Raw genomic sequence first — 21356 nt, 5'->3', positions numbered from 1 at the left:
GTACACCTTAAATATACAACCCCATCAATTATCCTCAGTAAAGCTGGAGGCGAAAGGTTTTAATCAGACCAGAGTGCTATTTGACAGACTGGTTCAAGTTTTTAACCAATTACATCAAGTTTAAATTCCTGAGAACTTATCTCACTGTAATCTGGTTTGTTCTTGCCATCTTATTTCTACTTTTCAAAACTAACCCCTTCTTTATTCAGGACTTTCATTTCTGTACATAGTAGTTATAGAAATTAACAATGTCATTCCTCCTAAAGTCATTAACACAATGGCAATAGAGACCTAGATTCTAATTCCAGATCTGATCTTGGGAAAGACACTTACTTCAACACATTTGCTTTTTTGTAAAATAAAGATACACATGTATAAGTTGGGATTTCCTCGTTTAAAAACTGGATGTTTAACTAGGACCTAATTTGTACCACAATCTTTTGCACCAAATCACATGCCTAAGAACATTTTGTAGGTTAACTTAATTCATTAGAAAGCTTTGTGTTTATGTAAATATGAACATACAAGAATGCCAAGGCCTTAGGAAATGTTTCCCAATGTTGTAGTGATACCTGAATTCAAGTCTCAGAACTATATAGTAAGAGCCCTCTCTGAGCCTATTTCCTTGTTTTTTTTTCCCTTGTCTGTAACCTACTCTGTTCTTTGCTGTTCTATCCATAAAGACCACCAAAAGGGAAAATGTGAAAATCTACATTCGTAAAAAAAGGAAGCCCTATACAAGCTTATTTCTAATGGCTGATAAAATATCATCGAAGAAAAGTGCTTCCATAAAAGTTTTATTTATCCCCACAACAACCCTGTGAGGTAGGGTGATCAGGGCATTTGAAGATGAGCAAACTAAATCTACATTACTTGTTCACGGCTATACTGCATAGCAAATATGTAGAAATCAAAATGAGATTTTTAAATGTCCATGAATTTATATTAACTCGTGGAAATAGGCAGAGAGAATATTAACTCCCCCCTACCTAATGCTAAAAGGACACTGCCTTGAAAAATCCCATTTCAAAAGGTGAAAGTATTTCATTGCTTATTTCTACAAAGATTTATAAAATAAAAAAATAGTGACTTTTTTACAGTTTATATAATGGTCTCATTCAGGGATATGTCCTTCAACTATGTATATGATCAACTATTCCAAGTGCTAGAAATGCAAACTCTTAAAAAGTATGAAAGACAAGAAAAATGAGCAGTAGCCTCAATCTTTATGATTCCTCAGTGTATCTTGAATAAGTTCTGTGAAATCTGGTCCCAGTTTAAAAAAAAAAAAAAAACAACGAAAAACTACCACAAATTGATGTCTGGTAAACCTTTATTTTGTTGCCTACTCTCAAACCACTGTCACATTATTTTAAAGCAATGATATTTCCCAAACCTGGGTATTAAGAATCACTTGGAGAGCTTTTTAAAAAATCAGAATTCTCCCTCCCCACTCTAAACCCAGTGAGGCAGTTTTGCAGCGGCTAGGTCTCAGAAATCTGTATTTCGAAAGGCCTTTAAAGTAGTTCTAATCAACAGTCAGGTTTGGGAATCACTGATATATTTTAAAATACTATTATCAAAACCATAAAGTAACTAAGTATAAACTTATTCTCTCACCCCCTATTTTAAAAGTTCTGAAAACACATCCCCAGAACTCTTGCCTCTGGGCAAGTAATTTCAAGATACAGAGAAACATTTTATAAAAATGTATCCTAGTGAGTGAGACTTGGATTCCAATAATAATTTAAATAGTATTTAAATATAAGATACTGAATTTTGTGGTTTCTTATTTAATTGAAATTTTAAAATGTATTTTATACATAGGTTTCTGGCAGGCTTTCAACTCAGGGAAGACATGGAAAGTAATGACATAATCAAGCACATTAGCACTGAAAAAATATACTCAAATATAGCTCATGAGAGGAATAAGAAAGTGAATAAACGACAACCTAAGGCCTTTTGGCCCATACATTTTTGTTCCCAGTCCACACTTCCCCTATAAGGGGAAATAAAATAAACATTCTTTCCTAGTTGCTTGGCATAGTTATTCGGTGGGTAACTATTAACTAAGTTAATTTAGATACAAGATTAAAAGAGATAACAAATAAATACCTAGGAAGACAAAGAGAAGTCAGGTCAGAAAACCTTAACTAGCTAATGATGTAGTATTTCACACCATTTTTAGTACAATTAAATGAAGGCTTCAGTGTCCTTTACATTTCAGCTTTATGTGATTGACACAAGACGTGGAAGAGATCTGGTCCTTATGAAGAATTCTGTGCTCGCTGGAAAGATTTGTAGGAATAATGAAATGTTTTCTTCATTGATGAGAGTAAGTCCCTCTGTATTTCAGGCAAGTTGAGTGAACAAAACAATGAAAAACGAACTTCTTTAGAAGGCTGAATAAAAGTAATATATAGATGAAAGTCATTGGCCAAGATAACAAAAAAAAAAAAAACAAAAAATCAAAACAAAACAAAAACCAGTTTATCTCTAAAAAAAAAAAACAAACAAACAAACAAAAAAAAAACACCCAGAGAAATAGAAAAGAACAATGTACATATCCATTTTCACTAACAGTTACAAGAAAATATCCATTTATAGAAGTTACAATGCTTTCAACAAACCTCCCCCTCCAAATTTTGGGAAACAAGATAAAGCCATCAGGTAAATAAATATACATAACTAGCTAATATAAAACAATTTATGGTTTTGAATTAACTCTTTTAAGACCCAAGGAGAAATGTGATATAAATCTGATTAGGGCTACATATATTACATGGAACTAAAAAACACAAGTGATTAAAAACATCCTAACAATACAAATATTTAAAAGAATGCCTTCAGTCAGACATTTATCACTGGAAATATCACAATTATAATATGTACTTCAGAAATGTAATGTGTATACAGGTCACTTTTGCTGTCTATCAGGTATCCATCTCTCCTGCATTTACTACAGTCAGTTTTTAAGAGTTCATATATCCTGCATGAACTGAAGGGGCTGGACACATCTCAGTTTATAATACATACACGTCCACGTAAATGGAAGTGTTTAAGGTAACATCTGTCAACAGATAAAGAAAAGAAGGTAATGAGAAGAGAAAACATACTAAGGTACAAGGCAGCTGGATAAATTGTCTAAATTTTTAAAAATTTCTTATCAAGTTTAAAATGACTCAAATCAAGTAGTGGAGAAAATATATTAAATTGGTCTCAAATTTCCTCAAGCCATATAAAATTTCCCTTAGGTAATTTCTTTACAGAATCCTGTTATATTTGATTCATTTGTCAGTCAACTTAAAGGAACTCTCCCAGCATGGGACTTGAAAACAGCTTTACCATTAAGAGACGATTAAAAGTTGGTGTTTATTTTTAAGGTGCCTACAGGCACAAATGGTATAGGTGCTTACATTTCCCTTAAGTTATGGGAAAGCCCTTTGAGACTATACTTACTTATGAGAAAAACTTTCAGCAATTATAACACAAGCTGAAAGTTTAGATCTTGTATGTTTTGGGTTTTGCTGTTTAAGAAAAAGGGAGCAAGGAGATATGTGACTAGGTTCACAATTTTGAGCAAGAGCCTATGTAAAGGTAACGTATGTACATTTTATTTCAAGAAAGACAGAAGACAAACAGCATAAAGATGCCCAGATGCCCTAAAGATAAATACATTTCAAAGATACTCATTAAAATGAATCTGTAGTATTTTTTCCTGCAAGCAAAATACCTTTCTTTAAATTAAAACAAAACCAATATTCTGAATTGCAAATGCTTTTGTTTTTTTTTTTTTTGCAGAAAATCTGCCATGATTATTTTTTTAATGAATAAGGATTTTCCACAAAACAGGCTTGCTCTACATGCTAGATTTTTAAACAGTTCAGTGACACAATATGCTAACTACATACACAACAGATAATATAGTAAGAAAACACTCAACCTGATGAAAAGTTAAAATCTTCATTAATACACTGAAAATTGACATAACTCATGCCTTTAAAATCAAAAATACAAAAATTAAATGTTTTCCTAAAAAGATTTCCTTATTTTAAGGATTCATTTGAAAATGAAGCTGCATGTAATTTGTACAATAAGTTGTACAAGTAAACAGGTAATATACATAAAAAATTAAGTGACATACTCCTCAATTATCAGTTGTCCACCTTTAATTTCCAATACTGTACTTTCTTAACAAGCATACAAAATATCAAACTTCTCTTTAGAAAAAGTGCCGTTCTTTGACATCCTTTACACAAAAACAGTCTGAGCCTGTGGCATGTTAATGCAGTCGAGAGGCAAAGCATACTAACTTTTACAAATTCTACCTTCCATAAAAAGCCTCCCGAAAAGGAGATTACACGCCACTATAAAAATATCAACCTCTTGTGGTAGCTGCATTAGAGAACCAAGGCTTGAAGACTATTTTCATATAGCATAGAAAACCACTATGAGAGCGTATTAACTGCATTGGTGGCTTGGGAGTTAACTGTGCCACAGGATTATGCATAGCTACTGTAAGGTACCAAGACTGTTATACAGAGTTTTAAATTGATTGTAACCGAGAGCATAACAGAGGTACGACCAGCCCATGCAAAGTAACTAAAAATACTGAGTCACTGTGCTGAATACTTCATTCCTGGAGAAAACCAAAGGCAGCAGTAACCAAATCAAGCCCAACAGGTGATCAAACTCATTCTCCTCAAAGATTGGTGAGCACAGTGAAGTCTGAGGTATACCTTTTATCCATTAAATCTGTGCCATTGCAAGATATTACCATCTGGAAACACATGCCATCACAATGGTTTAAATCTTTTGAATATTAGTCATTCATATATTCTTATCTACCCAGTCTCTTGATTTCTGAAGATTTCACCTACAGTAGAATATTACAGAAACAAAATATAAATGCATGTCTTTCTAAATGAAACTTACATGGACTAAAAGTAGAGAATATTTTTAAACAAATATACAATATGCAGGCAGACAAAGCAGGAAAACGGCCATTCAAATGTATAATATAAAACTAAAAATTGACTATTTCCAGAAAACTATGAAGCGCCTCAACTAAAAGGAATGCATAATGAGATTCTAATCTAATACAGGTCAAAAATGTAAAAAAGGTTATAAACCTTAACAGGAAAAATAAAACAACTTTTACTGGCCATTCCTGTTGAAATGAGAATCTTAAAGTAACAGAAAAGTGGCTACAAACCCACTTAGAGCACCAAACAGAGAGAAAATAAAAGTCCATTTTCATCTCTGTTATTATCATAAAATCCTGTGTGACTACAGGTCAAACTGCTGGTGGCAGAAACAGAATTCTTTATAAACTGCAGATGTCCTGTACATAAAAAAATTTCACTGGAGTTGCACTAGTTCTAAAGACTCTTCTGTTTTAGCCTACCTACTGTATGTATTCAATCTGAAATAAAGTCTCTTTCTGTAACCCTTGATTATTATTGGGCACCAAAGATAAGAAAAGCAAGACGGGGTACAAAAATGCAAAATTTCAACAGTAATGGCAATGTTTTTGTCTTAGTCCAAAAGGGTCCTGCATTCTCTCCCCATTCAGTGATTTAACAAGTCTTTGTACTTAATCTGGGGGCAGCAAGTCATGCAAGCGAAATCGGTCTCTGATGTGAGGTCGAACATCTTCATTCTGCGTAGAGAAAAGGACATTTTAAAAGTCACAATTTCATAGATATGACCATTCTTTCTTTGCAGAGAACACATGCCACTATTTTACAACTATTACTATTTTGTTTGCCAAAAATATAGTATTACACAGAAGAGTTAACTTAGAATTTAGATTTTTTAAGGAACTGTCAGTAAAAGTTTAATTTTGTAACAAAAATAATGCAATACAAGGCCAAACCAAAAGACAGGTAAAACTATTATGGTGCTAAATTCTACTTTATATATCTGTTTTAAAATTAATTCATGGATTTAGGGGGAAAAAAAAAAAATCCCAGACCTTTTCAGTAACGCAATCATGAGTTCTAGACCTAAACTATGAAATCAATGTAACATACCTAGTTAGTGACTTGTAAGAGAGCCCAGTGCAATAAAAAAAATATATAAATTATTATGTAATAATATAAAGTTCAGGGCCTCCCCTGGTGGCGCAGGCGGTTGAGCACAGTGCGGTGAAGCTGTCCGCAGCCTCTGCAGTGTGGGTTCAATCCTGGCCAGGTGGCGAGGGTCCCACATAGCGCCGCAGACCTCTCTTGTCTTGCCCACTGCTCCCCTCAGCAGTGTATTTCATCAATCTGCCCGTTCTGTTCCCCGCTCTGTCTCTGGTGAATCCTCTCACCCTCCCGAGCATCTGGCCTGTACCCCAGTTCTTGTATAAATAAATAAATCTTTAAAAATAAATAAAAAGTTCAAAAATGCTAATAATCCTTTTCACCTTTGCCCTATTCTCTACTAAATTGTCTTAAAAAGTCAGTATGCCTAAAGTAAAACAATTAAATAGTCAAGCAACAAATCAAAACAGGAAAAGGTAAATGATAAGATAAACCTACCAGTTCTACAAGCTTCTCCAGAAATGGAATCAATTTTAGGAGTTCATTGTCATTTTTATCCATAAACCAGCTTTCTATAGGGATTCCATTAGATAGCTAAAACAATAAATAAATCCTGTTTACATTTTGCCAACTTTATAATAGGTTTAAGTAAACATCAGTTCCTTTGAAACAGTATCATCAGAGTTCATACTTGCCATAGTCATTAGCAAATTATTGGTGAATAGACATGTAAAGGAATAAGTTGAAGCCTGTTTTTCAGTGTAATTTCATCTTAGTTTATGTAAAACTAAACAAGAAGATCTATACTAAAACCAGTTCTGCAGTAAAATAACTAAAAGCATGACTTTATTCATTCAAAAATAGTCACTATTAGTCAATACAATTAAGCACTGTTACTAAAGAGAAGCATATACTTTTACAAAACCATGTCCATTCATTGTTTTATTATCAGCAACTAGCAGGATAAACTAAAACATAGTACAAACATAAGCTGATTCAATAGTATTTCACTGAAGATACTATAAACAAGAATGCAAAACCATATTTTTATAGAAAATAATCTATAGCCCTTTATTTCAACATTTACGCATAACAGTGAGAGAATAACAAAGGATTTTATCTAGGAACCCGGATGAAATTCTTAAAACACACATTTCAAAATGGAAGCAAATAAACATAGTGACTTATAGTTGAACATTTTAATACCATATGCAGTTTTCCCCTTTTTCTTTTTTACTTTTTACTATGGACATTTTGAAATATAGAAGATGGGGCAAGTCTTATTTCATCTACACCCAACCTACTTTCCACCAAAGCTACCTTGCACTGAATTAATGTGAAGCATGTTTTTCACATGAACATATTTATAAAAAAGGCAAAACAGGGTTTCCCCGTTGCTGCAGCAGCCTGAGTGCAGCGCTGTGACGCTGTCCAAAGCCTCCGCAACACGGGTTTGATACCTGGCTGGCCAGGAGATACCCACATGGCGTGACAGACCTCTTCCGTCTCCCCCGCTGCTCCCCTCAGCAGTGTTTTCAGTCCATCTGCCTGTTCTGCTCCCCACTCTGTCTCTGGTGAATTCTCTCACCCTCCCACGCCTCTGGCCTGTACCCCAGTTATTATATAAATGGACAAATCTTTAAAAAAAAAAAAAAAGGCAAAATATATCATGCAAGGAAGGGTGACTCATCTCTAGTTTGAGAAAAGGTTCAAATTAAGAAAGGTACAAATATAGTGACAAAATACTCTAGAAAATATCTCAGAATGTCATATTAAACCAGGAGAACTTGATGAAGCTCTCTGAATTCTAAAACATGTTTATTATTAAATTAGTGATTTAACAACTGGTAAGAAAAACTATTAAAGGAGTTACAGTCCCTCCTTACTCAGATTTACAACTCACATTTTTCTTTTTTTTTTTTTAAGATATATTTATTTATACATACAAGAACTGGGGTACAGGCCAGAGTTGGGGGGGTTGAGAGGATTCACCAGAGAGAGTGGAGAACAGAACAGGCAGACTGACTGAAATACATTGCTGAGGGGAGCAGCGGGCCAGTCAGGAGAGGTCTGCTGCACCATGTGGGTAGCTTCCTGGCCAGGGATCGAACTCATGCTGCAGTGGCTACAGATAGCTTCATAAGTTGCGTTTTTAACCCTCTGCACCACCAGGGAGCCCCCACATTTTTCTTTATGTTGTACTTCATTTAAAAGAAAATTTGCTGGGCCGCCCCTGGTGGCGCAGTGGTTGAGCGCTGGGCTGCGAAGCTGCCCGCAGCCTCTGCAGTGCCGGTTCAATCCCCGGCCACCGGCGAGGGTCCCACATGGCGCGCAGACCTCTCCTGCCGCCCGCTGCTCCCCTCAGCAGTGTACCTTGGTCCTTCTGCCTGCTCTGTTCCCCGCTCTGGCTCTGGTGAATTCTCTCACCCTTCTGTGCTTCTGACTGTACCCAGTGCTTATATAAATAAATCTTTTTAAAAATAAATAAATAAAAGAAAATTTGCTTTCTAATCCTAAAATAGATGACACTAAATGGAAATTCCACCAGTGGAAAATTCTGTCCTCTCATTATATTGTTTGGAAGTACTTGTCCTCAATTATGTGTTAGCCCCCAATGGAGTTTTTTAGTAACACTCTTCCTACCTGATATGCAAAGGCTTGTGGTGAGTTGTCAATTATTATAGTTTTTGAAAGATCTCTTCCAAGGATATTTAAATCCTTTATATAGTTTCCTTGTACACAAACACAATGTTCACGGAAAAGCCGGTGCCTAAACGTAAAAGTTAAAGCAAATTAACTTAAAATAAATCTCTAAAATTACAACATATACAGAAACATGTGCACAAACATATATGATAGGCCATACAGGCTAAGCCTTATTATTATCTTCTTTTATGAAGGAAATTAATACAAATGTAAGCCTAAGCTTTGGGCTACAGTTCTACTATAAAAATTCTTAGCAATTATTGAAACCTTATAACCAAATGTTACCATGCCTTAAAGAACTTTGGCTTATCCCAAAATATTATATTAAATTATAAAGAGGGATTAAAAACTCTATAAATTGTTTTTATAATTTATTTACCCAGGAAAGCTCAGTTCAGATGCAGCATCTGGTTGTCAGCGAGGTCCTGCTTTTTAACCAATTTTCGAGATGGTTGACTGAGGCACAAGAAGATCAAGTGACTTGCCCAAGGTCACACAGTAAGTCAGTAGTTAGCCCCGCATTGGAACCCAGGATCCTCCTGGCTCCCAGTCCTTTGCTCTAACCAGAAGACCACACAGCCTCCCTATCCCTGTACATGCCAGAATAGAAAATATAAGAAGGAATGTCTCTGTGTTGGCAATTTAAAAAATGTTTTTAATTTCCCTTATAGTGTTTCAGAAAAGGTGTGGAGGCCAAAACATTCCATCATTTTAACTTTTCCTAAATAATCATCTTTCTTTTAATTCAGTGTGAGTGTACGATCATTTGAAAAAAACAAGGACTGAATGAAATGATGAATTCAGATTCAAGTATTACAAATGTAAACTAATGTTTCACCAATCACAGATACTAAATTGAAAAAGCTGTATCATTTTTGAAAGCTTTATACTAAAGGCTTGATATACCATAGCAATTATATAATCTCCACAGACATAATGATTTTTTCCCCCAAACCTTGAAATGCCCTATTTGCATACACTAGTAATTTGGTAGTTTGGCTTCCTTGTGTCTTAATTCCACTGAACAATTTTTCAGGAATAGAGCCTACTCATACCTGTATTTTTGAAATTATGCAATTTCAAGAAAGGGCATTTTCTATCAACACAACTTGTTACAGCTCTGACAATAACAGCAAAACATCAGAACTCAATGTTAAAATATCAATGGCAGAGGAAGTTTTTCAAACAGACAAAATATAGTATATACAGTTCTTTCCCCTTATTATAAAGAATACTTAGTTAAAATTAATTAGATGATCATCTATATCTGAAAGGTTTAAAGATAGCCCTACTTTGAAAAAAATATAGGAAGAGACCTGACTGAGCCTAAGTAAGATTCCACATTTTATTTATAAAAACAGTTATGAGGAAACTGGAGACGCAGATACAGTATATATACAAGTCACAGTTGATGCCTCTCTCCCAATACAATAAACACCCTAGACAGGAGAAAACTGAATGCATATACAGATAGTGATGGCTACTTTAAATTATACTAAAACTCTTCACTGTTACCCACTAGTCTGAGGTTGAATAGCAGGTATTTGTAGTTTTGAAGAAAAACTACTTTTACCAATAATCAAATCTGCACTCTAATGAATTATACTGTTCAAAAAGTTCTGTTGCTCTAAGTTTTCCAAATGTTAGATAAAACAAATTTAAAATTCCAACTGTGTAGATTTTATAAAACTAATTTTAAAAAGTGTTCATTTTAAACACATTAAATAATCACATGACTATGACTTGTGTCCCAGAGAAATGAAAGTTCCAAAAAGGAAGGACTTGGGTTGCTCACCACTGTTTTTGGAAAATTAAAGGTGCAGAATAGAAAAATTTCAAAATACATGATGTCATAAAAACAAAATCATTTGTATACTTTTGATAACATTAGGAAAAGTGAGATGAATTATAATTTGCTTTTATTAAAAATATGTATCACAGTTCTATTTAGAAGGGAAAAAAATTTCCTAACAGTGGACATTAGGAAAAGCCTTTCAGCACAGCTGAAACCAGTAAATAATAAAGATACTATCAATAGCAGGACTCAAGATTAGGATTTTCCTCTAAAACAATATGGGAGAAAAGAATTCAAGAAAATGAATACCCAGCCATTTGAGCTCTTATGAGCCTTCTGGGGCATCTCTCAGCTCTTGGTCAAAAATTCAAAGACCAACTCACCTACATCTTAAGAGGATGCAGCAGGACTGCTGTAGTGTTAGTATCTCACTTCAGTTAACAGAAATAATGGAACTAATTTTCAAACTTAAAATTACCCAAGGCACTCCCACCTAACCAGGAACACAGTGCACCTGCTGGTTGAGGACACATACAAGGAACTGAGTCTCGAACAGGATAACCTTAGTTGCTAAACCAACTAATTTCCAATCAGATTCTTGAGAAAAGCAAAAAGGTTTAATTATGACCCTTTCTGCTAAAATTAACTTATTTCTCTAAGCCATTAAAAGCTGACATAACATGCATTGTCTCAGAAACAAAAGGAAGTGAAAACATCATGCACACAGTGAAAAATTCCGAACACCCGTAAGTCTCCCCCAATCCCAAAAGAAATAAGGATACAGATGTTACAGTGAATAAATACATTTGATTTTTGTATCTTTTAAAGAAAGTCTGTCTGAAGTTACAGCAATAAGAACTCTTGATTTTGAGGGCTTAAAAATTAACTTATATTCACCACTCAATACAACAAATCTCTACGTATGAAGCCAAGTGAAATGGCCATAAAAATTAAAGAGAATCATAGTAATTTCATAGAGCAGTGTGACAGACATTTCCACTATTTCTTAATTAAATTTACCTGACCAGTTGCTTTTTAGGGTCTAGTATGTTCAGTAACTTGTCTGCATACACCTTCTTAGAAGCAGTAAAAAGAATGATCTACAAATTCAGGGGAAAAGAAGTAATCATTATACATGAACTAAATATGGGTACTATATTGAATAAAATAAAAATATGTATGGGATTAGCTGAAGCATGTTTACCTCATACATCTGAGACATTCGTTCCAGGAATTCCCTGAAGAATGGTCTTAATCTCACATAAACCTGAATAAATACAATAGATAGGCTTTAGCAAAAAAAGATATAAAATAGAAATGACTTATTTATAAAATGTTGTATTCTAACATCAGATATAATTAAAAAGTTCATATTTAATAGAGAGGTTTACTAAGTATCACTCAACCAAATGTATTTTTTACATACAAAAAAAAAAATCACTTGAAACAATCCTCTGGTAAGATAACCACTGGTGATTCATTTCACTTTTTAAATAAGTAAACAGCAATATACAACGATAGTACTTCATTAGAATAGAATTTTAACAAACATTTAAACTAAAAATGGAAGGTTTCCCTCTAACATTTTGATCCACCAATCAGCTCCATCTTCCAGCCAGGTACCAGCCATCCAATTCTTAGGCAGGTTGTGCAGCCACCTCTAGCTGTCCTGTCTCAATGACCTTCCTCAAAAACTACTCCAATTCTTCTCAACAATCACCTGCCGAGAATACCTTTATTTTACATTCTATTAAGGCAAATGTCCAGAGGAGAGATGTTTGGAATGGTAGGTTTATATAACTGCAAGTTTTCAGAAATCAATTTTGTTCTACATTTACTGATACATGTGTGGATTCTAAATTAGCATTACCAGGCTAACTGGGATTGAAAATGTAAGTAAAACACATTGGTTATCAAAAACTACTGAAATCAGAAAAGTACCCAAAGAACTGCTTTATGTACGCCATTTTCTCATTTCTGTGCCTTTCTTACCTATTTTTATGTTGCTCTTCTAACAATAATACACTTGAATATTTAAAAAATAGAAATAGTCATGAGCAAGCACTAAGATTGATTTACAAAAGATTTTGACTCCTTTAAATGTTATACATTCTGGGATGAAATTTTTTTTTTTAAAGAAAAAGTTACATTATAGTTAAAGGTGACTATTAGGGCCTCTCTGGTGGCGCAAGGGGTTAAGTCTCAGTACCATGAAGCTATCCACAGCCACTGCAAGCAATCCTCAGCTAGAGGGCTCACCCACATGGCACAGCTGACCTCTCCTGTCTCGCCCACTGCTTCCCTCAGCAGTTTATCTAGGTAGATCTGCTCCCCACTGTTTTTATGAATTCTCCCACACCCCGCACCTTTAGCCTTGTATGCATAAATAAATCTTTAAAAAAATAAATTTTAAAAAAGGTGATACCATGAATAATAAATATTTATAGAACACTTACATACCAGATTTACTGGATTCAGATTAAAAAACAAAACTAGGGAGCCCACAAATTCAAATCTAGGCTTTGTGGCATTTTAATTCTGTCATTAATATAAACTCACACAAAAATACTCTCATGACAAAAATCCAGTTCTGGGAATGTATAGGGCAATTAAGGAAAGCAAGCAAAGGATTCTAAGTAGGTACCCACTATGTATTATCCATCTTTGTAATTTTCAAAGCCTAAAGGGCATAAGACAGTGCAAAACATATAGTGAGTAACTGATGAAAATTTGTTGAGTAAATGAAAACAGAATTGCCTGAAGTTAAGCAAATACAGAGAAGGAGGAAGTCCACATAACTATACAAGGACAACTACTGAATGCCCTTAAGAAATGATCACTTGTAGAGCCTCCCCAGTGGCGCAAGGGGTTAAGACGCAGCACTATGAAGGTATCCTCAGCCACCGCAGCACAAGTTCAATCCCTGGCCAGGGAGGTGGGTGCAGCTGACCTCTCCTGACTTGCCTGCTGCTCCGCTTAGCAGTATATTTCAGTCAATCTGCCTGTTCTGCTCCCCACTCTATCTCTGGTGAATCCTCTCACCTCCACCCCTCCACCTCTGGCCTGTACCCCAGCTCTTGTATGCATAAATAAATAAATCTTAAAAAAAAAAGGAAAGAAATGATCACTTGTGGAAGACAAATTTAACAATTTATCACAACTTCTGGGCTAGAATGATATTTACATGCTTTTACTCCTATTACTCAGGCATTTTACCTTAATTTCTTGACCAATCAAAAACAAAGCAAGTCACATACTCCTCCTCCCCCTAGCCAATAAAAATAACCAAATCCTTAGCATCCATTCACTGTCATTAGGATAAGGCATAAAAGACTCAAGTTGGTCTTCTAATTAACATTTAACATTTCATCCTGAAATGTAGTATAGTTTGCAGCCCTAGTTAAAAACTAAACATTCCTTACTAGTTTGATAATCCAAGTAGCTGATGTATTTCACATATATTACTGATAAATCATTTTTTAACTAACTAAGAATGTTTCCATAATAGATTTGTGATTAAGAAAATAACCATTGGTTCTGCCAATCCATTTTCTCAATTACCTCATCTCCAGGGTGGTGATAAATTAAGAGCCATCAAGGCCTTTTTCTTATTGCTTAGAATGTTTTTCACTCCCATGCACGTAATAACCAAAAATGTTTCATTTTTGCATAGGTATAAATGTTTTCAGTGTTCCTATTGGATCAATACTTGATCCAAAATGTAAAATAAAATATGCAGGACCTCTGTAATTAGTGTTACTCTGAACACTAATATATTGTTTTTAAAAATATTATCCAAACAGGCCCTCCCTGCTGGCGCAAGGGGTTAAGACACAACCTATGAAGCTATCCTCAGCCACTGCAGCATGTGATCAATCCTGGCCAGGGAGCTACACACACAGCGCGGCAGACCTCTCCTGTCTCACCCACTGCTCCCCTCAGCAGTGTACTTCAGTCTATCTGCTTGTTCTGTTCCCCACTCTTTTTCCAGTGGGTCCTCTCACCTCCGGCACCTCTGGCCTGTACCCCAGTTCTTGTATGCATAAATAAATCTTCAATAAATAAAAATATTATCCAAACATAGTAAGTGGAACATTGATGAAATTCACATATTCCAAATATACTGTGACTTCCGGGTTAGATCAAAGTATAACTTCATTATGTACTCTATTACTTGACTATATTTAAAAATAAAGTATATCTTAAAATCTGACTTGTTTTAAAAAGGTGGATGAAAGATGGCACCGAAGACGGGTGAATATGTTGTTAGCATGTTTCTTTCCATGAGAATAGAGTAACTGTTTACTATTAAAGTTCCTATCCTGGGAATAGATTCACCATTTGAAAAGGAAGGTATTTCAGGATTGAAAGACAGAGGCAGAAACTGAGGTGAGTCAGTGAAAAACAATAATGTAGAAAAAGGTACACTGTACCAATGAGCAAGGGTGGGGTTGGAGCCACATGGAGTTCAACTATGTGACACAGGCAAAATTGTAGAGACAGACATTAAGAATGCCAGGGTTGAAGTCACTTGGATGGCTATATCAAAGCAGTAAAACAGAAATCAAGAAGCAGTTAAGTCCAGTAAGTATAGTAAGACTACCATCCCTTACTGTATTAGGTCACAAAGGTAAATACAGGCGCACACACAGGCATGCCTCCACGTGCTTCAAAATCTAGTCCACACGCACTCTTTCACTTCATTTTCCTTCTCTTAACTTCCTAACAATGATTCCTGCCCTGAACTATCAGTTATTTCCTTTTTTTTTTAATTCTTTCTCTATTTCACCAACCATTCTTCAAACTTGTAACTCTTCAAAACCATATAGTCTCAGGCCTCCCTGGTGGCTCAGGGGTTAAAGTCTCAGCACTATCAAGTGATCACCAGCCACTGCTACATGAGTTCCATCCCTCGCCAGGGAGGTACCCACATGGCGTAGCAGACCTCTCCAGTCTCGCCCACTGCTCCCCTTAGCAGTGTATTTCAGTAGATCTGCCTGTTCTGCTCCCCACTCTGTATCTGGTGAATCCTCTCAACTCCCACACTTCTGGCCTATACCCCAGTTCTTGTATGCATAAATAAATAAAAATAAATCTTTAAAAAGAAAAGGCAAAAACATATATTCTCCCAAATGTAAAATTTGGCTGGAAATTGCAATTCAGTCTAAAATCCGTATGTTTCTCAAATACACAGCAGTTATTCTATCTATACCACAAATAGTTTTAACCTATCACTGAACCAATAATATTGTTTAAAGTCAAAAGCTTAAAAATAATGCATAATGTTATAATAAATACCACAACCAAAGTCATTTCTTAAGAAAGGTTGACTATTACTTGAATATAGGGATTTATAAATGTTTACATTATTTAAAGTAAAATCTACTAGAACAATGTCCTCAGAATAATGGCAGGGGAATTAGTCTATGGACTGATTTTTACCAAAATTTAAATTGTATATAGAAAAGCAGTGAATATATAATAGAAATACACTACATTAAACTGCAGTAATACTATCTATATGAAAAATACTGGACAGGTAGCTTGTACTTTCTTTGTTACTGAGATAATGAGAGTGTCCTATAACTCTGTGTGTGTGTGTGTGTGTGTGTGTGTATGTATGGTCCTAATAAGCCATAAATGGTTAACAGAATTAGTTACTAAAGATAGTCATAAAAATGGCAATTCAGTTATAAACTGATCATAAATATTTAGTGGTGAACTCTAATTCAAAGTTATGTCTAAATATGCAAAGTCAAGTTAAATGTATTGACTACTTTCAATTCATTTACCAAACCTTAATCTAGTATCATAGGTAACTCTAACAGCATGAGCAAAAGAAAAAAGAAACCAAAGATAAGCAGTTTCAATTTGTGAGGAAGTGATTAAAGAAAAAAAATCTTAAATGTGAGTCCTTTTAGGACAAATATTTCCGAATGGTTTTAAGCACAGATAATATGACCATAATATATTCAAAAAGAACTATAGCTTTTCCATATTCTTTGAAATTACTGCTACACCTCTGAGGTAAAATATGGTAAATTCAGTGAGATGCCATCACTTAAGAGTATAGCACCTTTGGGCCTCCCCGGTGGCGCAGCGGTTGAGTGCTGGGTTGCGAAGCTGCCCGCGGCCGCTGCGGCGCCGGTTCGATCCCCAGCCACCAGAGGAGGGGAGTCCCACATGGCGCGCAGACCTCTCCTGCCGCCCGCTGCTCCCCTCAGCAGTGTACCTCGGTCCTTCTGCCTGCTCTGCTCCCCGCTCTGGCTCTGGTGAATTCTCTCACCCTCCCTCGCTTCTGACTGTACCCAGTGCATGTATAAACAAACAAACAAACAAACAAACAAACAAACAAACAAACAAATAAATAAATAAAAACATGCCTCTATAAAAAAAAAATTAAAAAAAAAAAAAGAGTATAGCACCTTTAAAGGATGACTGGTGAATGCTACTTAATCAGTATGTAAAGCACTAGGAAGAAAGACCACTGAAAATATGAATGAATGCTACAAATATTGCAAAATCTTTTTAGTACAGTTGTATAAGTGATTCTGCCATTTTTTTAACCCTTCTGTACACCTGTTTCCTCATCTATAAAATGGGTAAACAGGGATGTTGTGAGGATTACATAAGTTAATACATGTAAAGTACCTTAAGCGCCCAGCACATTCAAACTGCCAACAGATAGTACTATCTACCTTATTATTTGAGAATAATCAGTCAAAGGGAAAATGGCTAGTATCGGTATGATTCTGTGGCATAGAAGCAGGCAGCCTTAACTCAAAGAGAATGTCAGACCCTGTGGCTATACTCTATACTTTTACAAGAGAGAAAGTTATAATGAATTGTGTCAGTTGACAGCTTAACTATTTAATTTAGCTCCATTTTCTTAGCATCCATACCAGAGCACAGAGATAAACCCAAACCGCCTTCATAGAAAGCAAGTTGCTCAACTGCTCAGTTAGGCCCTATAGAAATCTCAACTTCACTGGATGATTTTATAGTCTTCTTTTACTTTACATAGTTCTAATAGAGGTAAATGGTTACTGGGAAAAGTATTTGCAAGTCAGTCAATCTGGGGGTAAACATCAGAACCAATAAAAATCAAAAATCCTCAAACTAAATCAATTTCTATGAAACTGTGTTCTATATTAAATAAAGATAAACGTGAAAAGGAATTTTCTTAGATTCCAAGTGGGATAAAATGAAAATTAACATATTTATATGGTGGCATATTAACAGCAACAGAGCATAATTTTCATCAAGTAACAACTGGCCATTATTTTTATTTAAATGAGTATACATATACTTGTGTACATATAATAATCATGTGTCTATATTAAAGTTTAAAGTCATTTAAAAACAAAAGGTTGCCTTCAAAAGTTCTAAACTTTGAAGTCTCAAAAAGTCTTAGATCAACTGTCACTCTCCTAAATTTGCAGAACATTTTCAGCTGATGAAGAACTTTGCCAAGTATTTTTTAATGAACTGCTTCCATTTTTAAGATACATTTTAGACAATTCCCCACGAAATGTTTTCTTGTATTTGAGAAATAGATAACAATAGGTTTCACCTATTTTAACCTAAAAATAATGGAGAATTATGATGAAAAAATTAGTACCAACAACTATACTTAGTAATAGAAAAGTTAATTTAAATTTTTAAGATTTGATTATAATTATCTAAATGTTATTTCCTACCAACTAAAGTATTGCTTTTATCCTCAATACTAAATATCCAGAAAGGCACAAGTAATTATGCCTTATTAAAATCAAAACAAAATCCCTCTTTGTTACTATCGCTAAAGTCAGAACTTCAGATAAGAAAAACTTGATTAGGTATATTTGCTACAAAATTCTTCACTTAAAAAGACTTTGTTTTCAAAAATTGTGATGGCTTTTCTGAAAAAAACTGCAAACAAGAGAAAAAAGTCACTAACCTCTATTTCCCTTGTTACTTGGTATAAAATAGTTGCGATCCTTATGAAAATTATCCTAGACTATTAAAATTCCCAAGTACACGTCAATAATGGGGAAGAGTTTAAACTTTGCTAAATATGAGTTTCTCACAAAACTCTCCCTCCAGCTATTCACACCACCTCTACTAATAAAGCATCCTTCAGTAAGTAGCTCCCTAAGTCTCCTATCTCTCCCTGAGTGCTTACCACAACCTGATTTCTGGACAGCTGACCCAAAGTTTGTTGATTTTACAGAAAGCCACTGATTGCTTAAAGTCTTATTGAACAAAGTGAAAAATCAGATGCCCTGCCATACTTTACAGAATCAGGAGTTGGACAACACAGTTACGTTTGGCTGTACTGTGGTGAAACATATGAGGCATCTTCTTTTTGTCTTCAATTAGCCACATTTGGGCTGAGTAGCTCTATTACATCTTCAAAAACTGAGCTCCAGTTCTTGATGGAGATAGAGGAAGGTCATTGAGGAGGTGGTTCAGCTCAAGAGCTGAGTGAAAAATCTGTCTTTTGATTCAGTCCTGCTTGTGGATAGAAGTCATCTTCTGGATGGAAGAGGGACTGAGATGACCTAGAGTCTTGAATTGGTGGATCTGCAGGAACAGAAACTAAATACAGTGGAGACCTCTTAACTGAGTAACACCACGAGATGGATTTCCTGATAATGTGTCATCAAAAGCTAAATATAAAGATTAAACATGTGCACTGGAACTGATCATGCACTTGTTTTTCCAGATATCAAATGCATCTGTACCATTCAATGAATAAATTATGTTTTCCCAGTAACTAAACATAAAACAATTTGTGGGGGAAAAAAACTATCACCTTGAAGGGCAGGGGGAGGAGAAACCCATTCAAACAAAAATCTACATATTTTGCCTTTGGGAATGCCACATCCTCACTTTAAAAATTCAGTTATTTTTTCAAATGAGTTTTTTCTCCATATACATAAACTATAATCTGTCTATTCATATAATGTCAGCATTAATATACATCAAATTTTAACTTGAGGTGGATCTTTTAATTTTATCTCTTAGAGAAATGGAATTCAAATACACTCAAGATACTAAATTGAGACTTGAATAATCTACCTGCTCATAAAGTCTAAGACTTGCATTAACCAAGCTGAGTTCTACTTATCATCCAAAAGAAGTATATCTCATGAAATCAGGCAATCTTTAAATGTGAAGTGGCCACCTCAAATTTCCCTCAAACTTCCATCTGGAGAGAAAAAAAAGAACTAAGAAAGCCCACAACCAGATTGCAATGGATCTAATTTAAAATTTCTCTATCAACAAAAATTTTGATGATATTCGATTACTGACTTCTACTTAGAATTTAACTATGTAAATTTACTGTATATACTCTCAATTATTAGACCAGGGGTCCGCAAACAACAACCTGTAGGCCAAATCCAGACTCATTTATTTTTGTAAAGTTTTATTAGGACACAGCCATGTTTATTTGATCATGTACTATCTGTGACCACTTTTACTCTACAACAGCAGAAAAAACAGCTGCAACAGAAGACTGCAAGACCTAAAATATTAATATCTCTATATAAAAAATTTTGCCAGCCCCTGATCAGATGATTACTAAAACCTATGTAAGACTATTTGTTTTTGAAAGAAATAACAAGTAGAATTTAAATTAGATAGAGATCAACTATAACAAACTTACCATAAAAAGAAAGCAAGAAGTCCCAAGAGGACACTGAGATGAAAAATTTGATCCTCCTCAACATTACCACTTTATTTTTGAAAGTATACACATAAATTATATTGAACTGAAATATTCCAGAGTACACAGACATATGTCATGTAACTTTGTACTTCAAAATTTTATGCCATAAATTCCACCTTAATAAATTATTTTTCAAGAGTATATATATATTTTTTTTCAAGAGTATATACAGTATTTTACAGATTTCTACCTTTAACTGGCCACATTATATTGTAGTGGTTAAATATGTAAGTTACATCTTACCTAATAATGTGGTTTCTCCAAAATCTCTTAGATCATCTCAGACCCTTGTGTATATTTCTTCTTTGCCAGTAGATGGAGACAACACCACTGAAAGTTTAAAAGACATCATTCCCTGTTTAAAGGGAGCTTGCTGGTCTGAAAACTGGGGGAACCCTAACCCAAGATTTCTTCAAAGTTATTTAGTTTTTTCTCAAAGTTATTTTTAAAAAATCAGAATCAGACAGAATGGCTATGCCAAAACCAGAAATTCAAGGGACTGTACCCAATATTAACTACGGACATCCTCAAAAATTTACTAAAGGGGAAACTAAACTGTATTATGATGTAGTAACTAAATCACAGTATTAAAATGCAATCATCTCTATAACTTGTAAGTAAGAGTTGTGTAACTTGTGGCTTACTGTTCCTGATTTAGACTAGATCATTTATTTTAATTTCAGAAAGTATAATTCAGACTATGTAAGAAAAAGGAGTTATTTGAATTCCAGAGGTAGACTCAGTACGTATATGCTGTTTTTTAAGTCTTAGTCATATGCACTGTTACAAGCCTTTTATTCAAAATAAGACAACTATCCAGATCCACATGGAAATAAGAACTTTATAAATAAGAGAATTTAAGCAGAAATAGTGGCAGCAGTAAGAAAAAATTCAGTTTTTTGAATTGCTCATGAAGGGGAAGAATCAAACTCATCTACTTTCCAAGCTGCTTATTCAAAATTTTAACAGACCAAAACCATCTAAAAGAAATAAATTTCAAATCTGTAAGAAGTCATCTCAAATTACATTTTTCAAGTACAGCTTTCCTTTCCAAATTCAAAGCCTGTAAGTCATCATTTTAAGTATAATTTGAACAAATAACCAAGGTTAT

General features: G+C 34.7%; 1 protein-coding gene across 3 annotated transcripts in view; it reads right to left on the bottom strand.

Annotated features, from left to right (window-relative positions):
• Positions 1-5596: 5596 nt before the first annotated feature.
• CTDSPL2 (CTD small phosphatase like 2) overlaps positions 5597-21356 on the bottom strand; it is a gene marked incomplete at both ends in the record, with an annotated part of 36330 nt that continues 20570 nt past the window's right edge. For all 3 annotated transcript variants that reach the window (XM_084240360.1, XM_084240361.1, XM_084240362.1), the window contains 5 exons: positions 5597-5662; positions 6528-6623; positions 8673-8799; positions 11551-11630; positions 11735-11797. In XM_084240360.1, coding sequence (XP_084096486.1) covers positions 5597-5662; positions 6528-6623; positions 8673-8799; positions 11551-11630; positions 11735-11797 — 432 coding nt within the window. The remainder of the gene's footprint in view (positions 5663-6527; positions 6624-8672; positions 8800-11550; positions 11631-11734; positions 11798-21356) is intronic.

The sequence above is a fragment of the Talpa europaea genome (genome assembly GCF_964194135.1).
Source record: "Talpa europaea genome assembly, chromosome: 8".
In the NCBI taxonomy this organism is placed as follows: Eukaryota; Metazoa; Chordata; class Mammalia; order Eulipotyphla; family Talpidae; genus Talpa; species Talpa europaea.
Note: the sequence above shows the minus strand (reverse complement) of the source record. Positions and strands in the feature narration are given on the sequence as shown.